At 41.7% G+C, this 14,670-nt stretch overlaps 2 protein-coding genes across 2 annotated transcripts in view; both read right to left on the bottom strand.

Moving 5' to 3' along the window:
- The window catches only part of LOC113501509, a 9,059-nt gene extending 3,156 nt beyond the window's left edge, over window positions 1–5,903 (bottom strand). Inside the window, exons 1-4 of the mRNA XM_026882689.1 lie at window positions 3,099–5,903; window positions 1,754–2,691; window positions 1,492–1,710; window positions 297–408 (exon numbers count right to left, since the gene is read on the bottom strand). Of these exons, the coding sequence (XP_026738490.1) occupies window positions 297–408; window positions 1,492–1,710; window positions 1,754–2,691; window positions 3,099–3,269 (1,440 nt within the window). The 5' untranslated portion in view covers window positions 3,270–5,903. The remainder of the gene's footprint in view (window positions 1–296; window positions 409–1,491; window positions 1,711–1,753; window positions 2,692–3,098) is intronic.
- Window positions 5,904–10,270: 4,367 nt separating this feature from the next.
- Window positions 10,271–14,670, bottom strand: part of LOC113501500 (Ca(2+)/calmodulin-responsive adenylate cyclase-like) — a 49,754-nt gene continuing 45,354 nt past the window's right edge. Inside the window, exons 16-21 of the mRNA XM_026882676.1 lie at window positions 14,160–14,306; window positions 13,735–13,948; window positions 12,314–13,619; window positions 12,003–12,209; window positions 11,727–11,811; window positions 10,271–11,651 (exon numbers count right to left, since the gene is read on the bottom strand). Coding sequence (XP_026738477.1) covers window positions 11,229–11,651; window positions 11,727–11,811; window positions 12,003–12,209; window positions 12,314–13,619; window positions 13,735–13,948; window positions 14,160–14,306 — 2,382 coding nt within the window. The 3' untranslated portion in view covers window positions 10,271–11,228. The remainder of the gene's footprint in view (window positions 11,652–11,726; window positions 11,812–12,002; window positions 12,210–12,313; window positions 13,620–13,734; window positions 13,949–14,159; window positions 14,307–14,670) is intronic.

Raw genomic sequence — 14,670 nt, 5'->3', positions numbered from 1 at the left:
ATAAAGGCAGGGACTGAATAACCCGAAAATTACGGTATGTTTAAATAACGGTATGACGTCATACCGTAAAAAAATTGTTACCGCTATATTTGGATACCTAATTTTATTTCGGTACCTTAATTTTTGGGTACCAATATACAGTGGCGTAGCGTGCCATTTTGGCGCCTGGGGCGGGAGACCCACTTTGCCGCCCCCATTCTATAGGTGCTTAATTAAAATTAAATTGCACAGGCAATGAGATACTTTTTATTGAAGAAAAAATTGGATGAGCGGTTTTACAAGCGGATTCTACGAGCCTTATGAGCAGCGAAGTCAGAAATAACTTTGTCAAAATCAATATTAGCAGCCAATTCTTGTTCAATCGACAATATAGCCAAGTTTGATAATCTAGCGGAGCTCATAGTAGATCTGAGGTAATTTTTTATTAGCTTCAACTTCGAAAAACTTTTCTCACAGCTTGCCACACTATCGCCAAAGTCAAATATATACGAATCAAGATGACTATATTTGGAACCGAAATTCCGAGATTCAGTTTTTGAATGAACTGGAGGAGCTCCAGTGGTCCTTTACCACTTATATCTTCCTCTGATTCAGAACAGGCAATAAATTGCTGGAGACGCTTCCGCTCCATCTGAAACTCGTCCTTGTCGATGTCTTCTAATACATGGGAAAGATCACACTCGAACTTGCTGTCCAAAAGTTTTGCTGGCATCAAAATCCGAACTTGTCCGATATTTCTTGAATTTGCTGGAATCGAGTCGTCATTTCTTGAATGATCTTGTCCAATGATGCGAACACCTCTCGACGGATTTCCTGCTCGTGAGACAAAGCTGCATCTGCAGAAGATTCATCGCCATGCATGCGTTTTTTCCTGCGAATTCTTCTCGTTTTGAGTTCGATTCCGAGTTTTTCGCCAAAGAGTCTTAGCAAAGTCAATTGCTTCTTGCACTAAACGGTCTCTACTTTCCACTAAGAGGGTTTTCAAAGCGCAGAGTTTCTGAGCACACTTATCCACACTTAGTCCTCGTTGCTGCCAGGTAAATCTGTGCGTCATCTACTTCAGGTAGCACTGCAGCCCAAAAGCCAAGAAAAGTTAGGAAGTTAAATGACTGCATGGCTGTCAGGAGAAGACTGGCTCCCGATCTTGTTTCGGAAGTTTGAGATGAATCTGTTAATTGTTCCAGTACCTCAAGACTCCCTCAAACTTATTTTTAAGCATCTTGACAGCTACATGTCTAGCGCTCCAACGCGTTTCAGTGACTCGTTTCACTGCTTGACCTGTGACGGCAACCAAAGCGTTCCATCTAACAGTTGATGCAGAAAAGAAGGCAAATAGCTTCTCTAGAATTCCAAAAAACGTCACCGAATTCACTGATTCAGAAGCAGTGTGTACCCCAGCCAAGTTTAGTGAGTGGTTTTGTGCATGCAACGAATAGAGCTTTCGGATTTAGTGCTTTAATCCGGGCTTGAACTCCATTGTGGATCCCTGACATTGTGGCAGCATTGTCATAAGCCTGTCCTCTCAGATTCTGTATGTCCAGTCCGTCTGATGTTATCTTCGCGATTATATCGTTGCTGAGATCTTCTGCATTTTTTCCTTTTGGTTGGAAGAAGTCAATGAAAGATTCTACCACAGCGACTTTTTCTCCTTCGATATGTACGTATCGCAGAACTTGGCTCATTTGGTCATTGTGGGAGATGTCTGGTGTACTGTCGAAGATTACGCAATAATATTTAGCTTTTTGAATACGACGGATGATGGTGGGATCGAACTTGCTGTCCCAGTAAATTTATAAATTCATTCTGGGTTTCTGGAGACAGATATGAAACTGACACTCTTGCTCCCAGCTTTATCTTTGTCAGGTGTTCCATTAGAAGAGGATCGTATTCAGCTAGGAGGTGCACTAACTCTAGAAAGTTCCCGCGATTGCCACTATCATCTCCTCGAATGTCTTCTCGATGTCCTCTGAAGGCCAGATTCTGTTTGGCTAAGAACTGGATAATATTCAGCAACCTGTACAATACATCCCTCCATTTCTTCTCCTCACTTTCGAAAACTTCTTGTTGTTTCTGATCGATGGTTGCTTTACAGTTCAGGCAAACTTCCAACTCCTTCCATTTCAAGAAACTCTGTTCATGGCCCAGGTTATTTTCATGGTCTCCGATTCTTGGATTTAGCTTCCACCATTTGTTGAATCCTTCTTCAGATGCGAAGTTCGAGCCGGAATTGCCAAACAGCTTGCAAGAAAAACAATACAAAGACTGCTTCAGAGGCGAGTACACCAGCCATGTTCGGAGAACCTTTTCGCCATTAGATAATGGTTTGTAGAACCACTCTTTGGTTAGTTTTCGGGTACCGCCTTTCGTTGAAGTCCCTGAGCGAACAACATCGGCAAATTTGGAATCGATGTGCTGTACTGAGTCAGACCCGCGACGTACTAGAAGCGTTCTGACTTCGTCGGTCATAGGAGAAGGCCAGCAACCTACATCGTCGAGATTCACATCTTTGACTTCGGCAGGAGCAGAAGGCACGATTTCAATTATGTCTTCTTTGGCAACATTCACTTTTTCTGCAGGCTTATGACTAGATGCTTGAGGCACATCTGGTGAGTCGACTTCGTCTTGACCCTGCTCTGTGGTGGGACCAGAACTACTTCCAACTGCGACGCCAGGCACGTCTTCTTCTTGTGCCTGTAAAATAAGTTATGTATTCCCATGAATATTGGCTAGAAGACACGTTAGAATTTCAAATAAGTATTTTAACTATCACAAAACAAAAGTGGTTTTGGTGACGGCGCGGCTAAATGAAAAATTATGTTACCTACCATAAATAATCAAGTGATCAAAAAACAAAGAAAATATTCCTAGACATTTACAAAACATTCCAATACAAAATTTCATCTTATTTTGTTTAGCGGCTTAGGCTATAGAGCTGACAACTAAAAACAAACGCACATACATACACATTTTGATTTTTTACTTTAGATAAAGAACCTTGCAATTTATTGCGAGCGACCCAGCCAATAAAATGTCTAAAATAACTGGAGTAATTCTAGGCCACACACGATTCTAGATGGAGGAATCATATATCTACTTACACTGGAATCACTTCCACTGCTGCAGGATGCCACCGAAGACGTTAACGTGGCTTTCGAACCAGAACTAGAACTGAAATATTTCAGTAATGCACCTTGAGACTTTTTCGCATCTGCTGCTTTCTTAGCCCTTTTTTTGCGGAATTCCGCACCGCTTTCTTTGACTCTTTTCATTTTCAAAAACTAATTCAAAGATTGGGTAAAGATCTAAATGTTTAGTTTTAGAAGATTCAATAGTATTTAAAAGATCGAAACACAATCAAAACGACTTTCGTTCCGTATCCAAAACTCTCGCAAAACAAACATACGAGTAATGCGTGATTGCGTAATGGCACTTCACGATGCACTAAAACAAACAAAGTACCTACAAATGAATGCGTAGTACTAATTCAATGAGTGCGAAAGAGAGGCATCGACACGGGCCGACTCGTAAAACAAAAGATTTCAGATTCAGATCAACTCGGTTCGCGCGCGTTGCCTCGCCGGCGCGGCGGGCGGGCGGCGCGGCGTGATGCGATGTTGCCGTTCGTATGTAAACAAACAAACCTTATAAAGAGCTCTGTCAGTAATTTAGCAATTTTTCTTTTAAATAAATTTTAAAAAATCCTTTGTGCGCAAAATTTTATATAAAAATGGAAAATTATACTGTGTAATGAAATGAATGAATCATAGATCAGATCTCAACCCGCTTCAACGGCGACATTTTGCCGCCCCCGCGGGCTGCCGCCCGGGGCGGGCCGCCCCCTCCGCCCCACCCACGCTACGCCACTGCCAATATAAAAAGGTATATTTCGCTAGCAGTACTTAGCCGTTACTAAATAAAGGTATGAAAAAGATGGAAAGACGAAGAAAACAGGATTGTTGCCGGCGCGCACGGTCGTGCCTTGGCCTTGACCACCCTTTTCGGTGCCTCGCACCCCTCGCCCACGTCCCGCAACTGTCAACGCTATATTTTTTCGGTACCGATATCGCATAAAGGTTAAATAGCGGTATACCCTAACTTTTATTTTTTTAAGGTACACTTATTTTATACCGGTAGCGTAACCTTATACCGTAACCCCTTTCAGTCCCTGAATAAAGGTGCTAAACGTGCCTTAAAAGGTCAACTTGCAGTGGAGGTTATTGACGTCCGAGTTCCTTATTTTATTTTGTTGATTATAGTAACTTTAGTTTTATTTTCCTTTTTTAATGTTATTGTATCAATTTAATAAACATAACTTACATTTCTAAACTTATAATGTACACATGATTTTTGCGTCGTATCTCTTATTTGGCTTTAGTAGGCGTGCTCATCCAATTCTACGAAACGGTACAAGTTGTAAAATCGTTTTAATATGGTATTAACCAATAACTTTAGAAACTGGTGCGTGTTTTGATATCATATGACATTCGTTTCACCAGTGGAGCAGCAAAATTATGGTTTACCGGTCGTTAACTACGTTCGCGACCTTTCGCGTTGTGTAACTGGTAACCAATCATGCAGTAATGTAAACGTTTGCCAAAACTAACTTGATTACTTGTGCCTTCACGTTTTATTCATATTACATGTGATTGATGCAATCACGCTCAATCCATATTGCATGAGGACCGGATACAAGGCATTGTTGCGTTTATAAAGCCTCACTTAACAATGTAGTCTTTCAGCGGACTACGCATTTTCTATTTCAAATCTGTGACTCAGGTATGCCTTATAGACTCAAGCCAAACCTTAGGCGGAGTTTAAGTTATGAGAGCTACGAAGCGAGGTTAAGGTTGTTCTTAATGTGGACCTAACCATTTACACTTTAAAGGGAATGGCTACAATGTTGCTTTGTTACTTAGGCAGGCCAATAATTAATTGCCTTTGAATTTGAATAGGTTGATGTACGAGCATTCAATATCTACTTACATTAAGGCTAGTGTTGTAATGTTTCAATAACCTAGGACGTAGTGTCAGGAAGTTTTACTTTTGTTCCGATTACGGAAAGGAAGCGAGTATTAAAACAGTTTCACATAGCATATGTAACGTGCTTGTGGTATGACGAAGTGCCGGCAAGGTCGGCCGCTTCCTACGAGAAACGAACTTAGGAAGGCATGTAGGCAGCAGTGCAGGTGCAGGTAATTGTCTAATGCTAATGGACCTCAAGTAACACCTGTCTCTTCACTGTTTAACCTTTAAGCTGCCATCTACATTACCTATCTACAGTCTGTGGACTAAAATAGTAAAGACCTTAATCCAGTTACCAAATCCACATTTAGTGGAGGTCTGTCCATACAATTAATGGATGTCAAATGTGGCGTCTATATTATGAAATTCAAGCGTCTCGTTCTTGAATCTAGTTTGACAGGTAAGCAGTCATTTTATATGGAGGCGCCGCTAATGCTGCACTCCTTCGGTCCCCTCTTTATGGACAATCTATCGCGAAAGTGGTTCTTGCTCCCAGCATAGTACATTCCGTATAACCAAATGGTCATTAGCACAAAAACAAGAGGTGGTTACAACACAGCCTATCTAAACATTCTCGAAAGAGCTTTAGAGCTAATATCGATAATGGTAATCGTGAAATACCAGGCAATAGGTATTCCGAACTGGGCAGGGCAATCGCTTGCCAAGAACACGCTTAGTTGGTCAAAATGACAGATTTTATTGTAAGCACTGAAGTGAGGTCCTGACTTTAATAACTTTTAGGTAAGTATCAGAACTACCTACCTAGTGTTAAGTGTTAAACTTATTGCATAGGTACTACGAAGTAAGATACCAAGTCAGTAAGTAGTGTGTTCCGCGGTCTCTATCTCTGTGTTGGGATAATCAGACATTCGGACATCCCTGTTCATTTGCTATGTTGTGTGTCATTGTTTTTGATTTTGTCAATAACTAATTTATGTTACTCAAGTACGCATAATACACAAAGATTGTTTAAAGTTAAGTTTTATTAGTAAACAGCTTAACGACAAGTAAGGTAAGTAAGGCACAAGTAAGGGTAAGTCACCCTTACTGTGGCCTTAGGTCTAAAAACTGTAAGTTGAGCGACTAGTTGAGTAATTTATTCAAGAATAGTAAACAGACTTGAACTGCATCAATAAAAATAGTAGAAACTCCGCGTAAGTACCCACATTGTAAATGGTCGTGTAGACTGACCTGTCCAGTAGCTTTCTTATAGCGGTGCGTGGCCTCCCGCACGAGGTCCCTGACCAGCAGGTCGCCGGCGCCGCACGGCACCAGCACCCGCACGGACCCGAAGCACACCGTCACCTTCATCTCGACACTATGATTCACCAAAACACTACTTCACTGCGTCGCAATATCCACTAGCTAGCATATTAGTTTGTCATCAAACTAATAGGAGCCCAACATTATCTGATGCACATGGCAAAGGTAACCCTGCGTCGGAGCCGCTCACGAAGCACTCGCGATACAAAAAGAACAAAAACACCAGATCGTCTGTGTGTTTTCATAGCGTGTCGGAGCGATTCGTCGCACCGCCAGACTCGTCCACAGTGCACTTATACTAATGTTAAATTCACACATCAAACACTAGATTCACATTAAACATCGAGCACATATCGATAAGATTACGCGAAGTATGGGCGCACAGCGAGTGCGCGCGCTCTCAAACGGCAACAACGGTCGTGGCAAGGAACATGAATAAGAATTTGAAGTTGTTTGTAGCGGCGGAGCGCGGGCAGGGTGGCGGGACGCGGCGACCGGTTCCCGCGCGCAGCCAATCGGCGGCGGCGCGCCGGCCCGCAGCTGTGCGCCTGTGGTGGTGGCCCGCGAGCGCCGCGTCATACCTGCCTTGCTCCGGTTTGTATTTCACTCGCATACCGACTATTACACATTATTTTGAATGAAACTGTCCCTGATTACTGCCTAACTGACTCATTAAATTGCGAGAATTCGTGATAAGTTCAAAACTGGTAGCGTTCACGAGCGAGTAATCTACTTGTTTCTTTACAACTTACAACTCGATCGTTTATTTTCGTTACAATGATACGGTAAAATATTTGTTACTCGCTTCATAATATAATGAATAACATCCTATTAAAGACACATATCATCAACAGCTTAATGTAGCTTCATAGCCAACCTAAGTATGTACCTCACACCTCAAGTAAGTTGGTAAGGAAACATAACTTCATTGACGTCATTATAGTTACACAATAATCTTTGATTCCTTATCAAGTTAGGTTGGTAGAATACTAGGATACCAATGTGTAATCAATATCACCATACCAACCACTGAATAACATTCACTTTAATATGTTTGAGGTGTTGTTAAAAAGTTTCGTTATGTTTAAAACAATAAAGTCGTTAGACATTCTACTTACGACGTCAAATCCATTCTTTCGAGGAGTTAAACCTTTTCTAGAATTTCCAATGAATAATGAAACAGTCGGTGTCTCATAAACTAAGGCTTATTCTGTAAACAAGTGTATTAATACTTTATTAGGTAGGTACGAATGCAGATAGGCGGGTAGTCGCTGTGTTGTTGTATGTGTTTTGCATAAGAATGCAGTTCACTTTTTCATTCTGCATGAAAAATGACGTTCAATACATAAATACGGAGCACTTTACATAGAAATCAGCAGTAGCAATATACATTTTAACAGGCTTTTTAACACAGTGTTTAAAAATACGGGCAACATTAACACGACCACAGACTATAAAAACTAATTTGACAGAAAGGCACATCGACGCAGGTACCTGAGTTCGTTTACTAGATCTTAAAACACCACGTGCACGTGTAACAATATCCGTTGATAATACTGGCGTGGTTCGGTTCAAGGTAAAGAGCATTCGTATGCGGAACACGACGGCCGTAACCGACACGCACGGTACCTGACCTGCAAACCTATGTGACATAACAAACTCACTCGAAATTGCGGCCTAATGTTCAGGACTTACATTTTATTTCGGAAAATACATTTCAGAGTTCGGTGAATCACTCAAAGCCCGTGCTCAGGCTAACTTCATATTATTTCTGTTTAAAAAAATATTTTATATCTTTGCACGTGTTTTTCGGGTCTTTATTGATTTGTGAATAGGATTTTTAGTACACAAAACTAATGTAGTATATTAAAAATATATATATGTATATTGAGTTCAATAATGTTGCCATTTAAATATTGTTATTAAGTATGTAATCTATAGTATAATAGGTATGTTAAAAAATAACCCCTAGACAATAAGTGTAATTTGTACTTACCTCGCGTATCATACAACTCGGAGGCGATGCTTGCGATCAGATTCAATATTGTATGTAAAGTTTAATCGTTACTGTTTAATACGCTTTAGTAGATAACTAGATATGGACTTATAATGCGCACACACTTCTTATAAATTAAGAAGCAGTATATATTAATTTCAAAATAAAACGACGCTTCACAACTCTTCGAACTACCCTACAATTTAGAAAAAAAGTCAACAAGGAAATAAAGTAAAAATGCAGTTGTCCGGTGATGTAAACCACTTTTAATTTGTATTAAGTAATTAATATTGCTTAGGTAATTGAATTTAAATAAATAAAAATACACAATACACTTGCTACATAAGGCGCAATTCAAGTATCCTACACAAAATTATAGGTTTATGACAATATAATTTTCTATGAGATAATAACATGTAGGTAGTCTGTATCCAAGCTGTTGCCTATTCACATTAAAGCGTAATGGAATCGTTTGATTCATTGCTACGTGCTCCGAATCCTAAGATCATAATGGCGTCTCAGAATCAACAATTATGTAGTCTTGCATATTCTCCCAACGGCTTTAATGTGAATACAACAGCAAAAAGTTCATAATGTTTTTGTATTTCTACGTATTTTTATAATTCATAATGCGCATATCCGATACATCGAATCACTATAATAAAGATGCAGGAAATCCCTCAATGAGTATATTAAAAACATTCGAAATCTTGTTGAACTACTCGCCTACCAAGGTACACTAGACGTCAGAACTATATTGTCAATTAGAAAATTGTTTCGTTTGAATATCGAGATGAACTAGCAAACATTCATATCAAAAACATAGCACTTATCCAAGCGTCGAGCAAATGAGTCACTTTGATTACAAGCGTATACATAAAATAGTTTGGCACTATGTGTACATTAACATGAAAAACATTAAATCGAAATACTGAGAATAGAAGTAGCAAACAAGAGAATCCCTTCAAAAAATAATATATCTTCACAGCGTGGTATACTTAGGTATAGGTATGTTCTGTAAGTGGAATAGCACTTGGCAGGTGATTAACAATATTTACAAAGATTAACAATCTCTAGATCTCACTGGAGCACTAAACCATGCTCGTCCTATATACAATATTCTCAGACATTAACATCTCTCCACTCACTTGCAGCAGCCAAAAATGAAGTATAATAGTAAATGAGATGGAATAATAATACCTACTAGAAGCACAAGCCGTTATTTAAATCAGATAAACATTCAATCTGAAAATAAAATTTCATATTAGTAAGTACTCACGTTTATCGAAACTAGAAAAAATATTACATGTGTTTTTGAAGGCTTGATACGATTTGTCAAAACAAATTGTCGATATTAATAATAATGCAAACCAATGAAGTTGCTTTAAGTACAAGCATCAAGTACTGCTGCATTGCGTTTACGTCAAACAAAGGCTATATGTGCCTGAAATAAGATATTTATAATATGTATTTTTAATAAATTGCTACCATAACGTTTTACTCTAAGGCTGGGACTATATGTTTATTATTTAGTTCTGGCCGTTTTTCAATAACTTGCTATGCAGTCGGTGCACGTAATCTCAACTTTTTCTTGGAAAGATATTCCCGATTCAAACTCAAGATTAAATAAAAAAAATTGCTGTTTAAATCCTTTTGTTTCAATTCTTAATTGTCATGTGTTTTAATGTCATAAAAATGTGTTGTGTAGAAATTCTGTAAAAGAGTTAAACCAAACAACATTGTCAATTGATAATCCCAGCCAAAAACAACAATAATTGCATGAAATTGACACATAAACTTATATTACATTTAAATAATAAAAAATAATTGATATCTATGAATACAGAGAATATTCTACAACAAATATTCGCTAGTGGTGTTATGTATTGGTTGTACTTTCAAGTCTTACGGCTTTATTTAAGAACTACATGATATTACCTCTCCTCCACATCTAAGTGCATCTCATTATAAAGTACAGAACAAAACATCGGGACTGAATGGCACTTACCTATTTAATAAACAAACGACCAAACTTTAGAAAACCATTAGTGACTAGATTACGGAAAGAAAAGGCCGAAAATATTAATACATATCGAAAATGTTTCGTGAAATTGACAGACATTACAATCCCTGCCTTCATTACATATATAGGATACCATGAGGCATGTAAAAGAATACTCTACAAAGCATAATAATCCAGCTGTGGTAACAATGTTTACTCTAAAGATAGTTTCAAATGCATAATATTTACGTACTTACGTAGTTAGTTCACACCACTTTACTAACTCCTTCGTCTCCTAAAACATAGAGACAAGCTAGACTTTACAGGACAGGGGCCAGCCCTTACACTAGAACACTGACATTAACAGAGATTGGTCGCTCGAATTCGAATTCCTAAACCGTTATCACAAGACAAACCATAAATAATTCTAAGTCAGAGCACCTTATAATTGTAGAGATCATCGCATACTCCTACAGATGATGCATCACGCCATCACATGGCACATTCAGCTGTACATGAATATCATACAGATTACAGTGTAACATTAATAGGTACATATTGACACAATTTACATAGTACAAAATCATCAAAGTACAGGCACGTCAGCAATTATAAAATAATATTACGTCCGCGAATACGATTAGCGATGCGCTTCGTCAGTACGACCACAACATTGTCTCACTACTAAAACAAACAGCGGGTACAAGGTAAACGTTTTGAGTATTCATTTTCATTCATTAGAGAGCCAAATTAACCGTTCCACCGGCAATTGTTCCAAATTAAATACGTCGGAATTCTGTCATGACAGTTTCAATGTTTTTGAGATTTTTAGTATCACAATTGACCAAAAGGTACACAAGAATAAATAGTCGAAACGTACACGGTACACAGTCGATTCACAAAACGGGAGCTTCATCACTTGTCGCGACATATCACATGTTATCACTAGACATCGCTCTCGCCGTCGGTGACGTGCGCGGGCTGTCCGAAGTTCCTGGTGATGGACTCGCTGACGGTGCGGATGTTGGCGAGGTAGCGGTGCGCCGGCTCGTCCGAGTCGTAGATGGCGCTGAGCGACTCCAGCGACACCAGCGCCTCGCTGTCCAGCAGGCGGGACGAGGCGCGCGACGACACGTCATCGTCGCGGTCGAAGTAGCACGAGTTGACGTCACTAAGCGCGGCCTCCGCGTCCGTGAGCCCCGCCTCGTTGAGCATGGACACGTTCTCCAGCGCGGGGTCGTCCGTGGTGTAGCCCGTGCTCTCGGGGTGCGCGCCCTCGCCCTCGCCCTCGCCCTCCGAGCACGACGAGCTCCACTCCGACTGACTCTCCCCGTAGAGTCCCATTTCTCTATGATTAGAAGTGGTCACCTAAAATGGAAACACGGTGTTAGACTAACATACATTGACACACACACACACTATCTTGTGGTTATACGGACTTACCCGGTTATGTAGTCGTTCCTGAACTTCTTTTTCTCGCTCCTTTTCCCTAGCGATTACAGGGTCAGGTTTTCTTTCGCACGGCGGACTGCAAATGAAGAAAGACAGTAGTTACAACACTACATAACCATTTCTATCCTTTACACTGTTCCAAAATCTACTAGTTTGCTACAAAATAAAGTCGTCACATTACATTGCAATGGTTGATAAGTGCAAATGACTTTGCAAGAATAAAAGTCATGTAACTGGATATGTTATTTTTTTTATATGCAGTGGTACCTGGACCGGTGTCGGTCATGCTTGGGCGAGGGCAGCTGCACGACGACATCGGTGGGCAGCACGCCGGGGAACTCGTTGGCGGCGCGCGCGGGGCTGGGCTCGTGTCGCGCTACCTGCGTGATGGCCGCCAGCCCCACCGCGTGCAGAGGGCTGCTGTTGTTGTTGTTGTTGCAGTTCCGCATCGGCTCCAATGATGGATTGCCGCCCCTGATGTGATAAAAGTAGTTTAAGACAGTCCATTAGTAAACAAAGCATAATTTGATTTTTGACCAAAATAAAAATTATCGAACCCTGTAATTTAAGAATATTACCTCAGTTCAAGTTTCAGTTCCTTCCGTTCGGTTTTCGGAGGATTGATTTTGATTAGATTTTTGTCATCAAGCAGCCGTTGTATTTCTCGTTCGAAGGGAGGCACGCACGCAACGTCCGAAGGACTTCTCTTCGCAAAAGGCTCGCGGCTGTCTAAGTTTAAGTGTTTCAAATTCGTTGGTCGACCACCTGAACTTGAAAATGAATCAGCTCGTTGTCCGAGCCTACTCGCTACATCCTTCTTGTCAGTTTGACAACACCCGTCACGTTTCGCTGAAGCCTGCAGCATATTTATGATACTTCGTTGAAGCTTCTCCTCTTCCTTCTGGAAGTCAACACTGCCATCAAGGAATTTGTCCTCGAGGGAAGGTTTCCTGGCCATTTTGTGCTTCGCATACAAGTCATTGATGTGGTTGACGATGGGCTTGCCTGGTCGGACCGGCGGGTAGTCGTAGGCGGGGCTGGGGTTGGCCCGCTGTGGGCGCGAGGGCGGGATCCACTGAGAGGGCCGCGGCGGGGACGGAGAGGCGTCTGTTGTGCGCGAGTAGCTTTCATCAGAAGAGCTGAGGCTGGGCGAGCGCGTGAGGGAACTGAGCTCGTCAGCTGAGGAGTGTACACGCGGGCTGCGCGCTAGGGGCAGGCTCTCGCTGGAGCGGGGGCGCGGCAGGCGGGCGGGGGCGCGGCGCTTGTGCGGCGGGGGCGCAGCCTCAGGCGGGCGCGGCCACGGCGCCACGAGCGCGCGCGGCGGCGGCCAGCGCGGACCCGCGCCCGCGCCCCCATTCGCGCCTATCCCGTGCGGCGGCGGTGGCGGCGCAGACCCATTGTCCTTATTGCGACGACCTTTGCTGCCTTTACCATTACCGTTCTGGTGCCCATTGCTGGGTAGGAGCGGCTCGTTTTCTCCCGCTACCGACGACTCCCTCAAAGGTGGAAGCCTAGAGGGTTGAGCGGCGGCTCTTCGCGCGGAGTTCTGTAGCATGGCCAGAGGTGTCGCGACTCCACCATAAGCAGTGGGAGGGTTAGGCGTCGGGCCGTTAGACGAGCTCTGCACTGTACCATTTGCCGGCGCTCTGTCCGTTAGGAAGTACGTAGTCATCTCGCCTTTACCTTTCACCTTAACTTTGCCTCTACATACGAATTGGTAAGCCAAGTCTTTCAGCACTTGATATACTTCCTCTGTAACTTGCGTGTGGTTTGGCAGACCAGTTGAGTCCATTCGAGATGCTACGTTAACTGTATTTCCCCAGATGTCGTATTGTGGTTTTCGTGCACCAATTACACCAGCTACTACAGGCCCTACATTGATACCTGAAATGATAGACACATACTTAATGCACATTTGTTATGCAGGGATTATTATTAAACTTCAACAGGCTCTAAGAGGACTAAACCTGAACCTGCCTGACAAAAGAGGTTTACTTACCAACTCTCAACATGAAGTTATTGTAAGAGTTGTCATTGATATCCTTGAGCTTGTCTCTCATGGCGAACACAAACTCTACCAGCGTGGCCATGTGTTTCCTTGTGCTCGCTTCATCCGTCATCTTCCTGTCGGGTATCAAGCCCACCGCCGCCATGTATGTAGAGCCAACTGTCTTAATTTTATCGATAGCGCCAAAGCGATCTTCTCCCAAAAGCTGCAGTGATAAAATAGTAAACATGAAGGTGGGGTAAAAGTCAACAATTTCCTCTTTACAAAAAAAACCACGGTCCAACAACCAAGGTTCGCACGGATAATGTCCGAATGTCATAGTTTACTTTTAAGTCCTATTATTTTATGGCATCATCAATGAAGCAAGTCTGCATAAGTTAATAATGTCACCGGTCACCGCAATAATGACTACTTACCTCATCAAAATCAGCAATGATCTCGTTCAAGAGCCGCAGACACTCCATACCCTGGTTGTTGCCGTCCAGCTCCATATAAAACTCGTGGTAGTTGGTGATACTGGCGAATACAACCCCCACGCGTTGGTAAGACTGGTGGTACAGGTCCTGCGAACACCAACATATTATAAGTAATGAAGGAAAACTGAATAAGGATCTCATGAAGTACCTGTTTACTACGTGATTTCGTTAGACGCATTTTATAGAAGTAAGAATTTATAATTATACTAGCTGACCGAGCAAACGTTGTTTTGCCTAATAAATTATTTCTAGTTGTATGTATTTGTATTATATGTACGTATTTTTTGAAAATTTTTAAAGTTTTTTTTTTATTGTAGGCAACCCTTAACACTTAGGAGTATGAAAAACAGAGATTGGTCGATTCTCAGACCGACTGAATACGCATATAAAATTTGGTAAAAATCGGTTAAGCCGTTTCGAAGGAGTACGGTAACTAACATCGTGACACGGG

Source organism: Trichoplusia ni, chromosome 2 (assembly GCF_003590095.1).
Source record: "Trichoplusia ni isolate ovarian cell line Hi5 chromosome 2, tn1, whole genome shotgun sequence".
In the NCBI taxonomy this organism is placed as follows: Eukaryota; Metazoa; Arthropoda; class Insecta; order Lepidoptera; family Noctuidae; genus Trichoplusia; species Trichoplusia ni.
The sequence above is the reverse complement of the archived record's forward strand: the minus strand, read 5'-3'. Positions and strand labels throughout refer to the sequence as shown.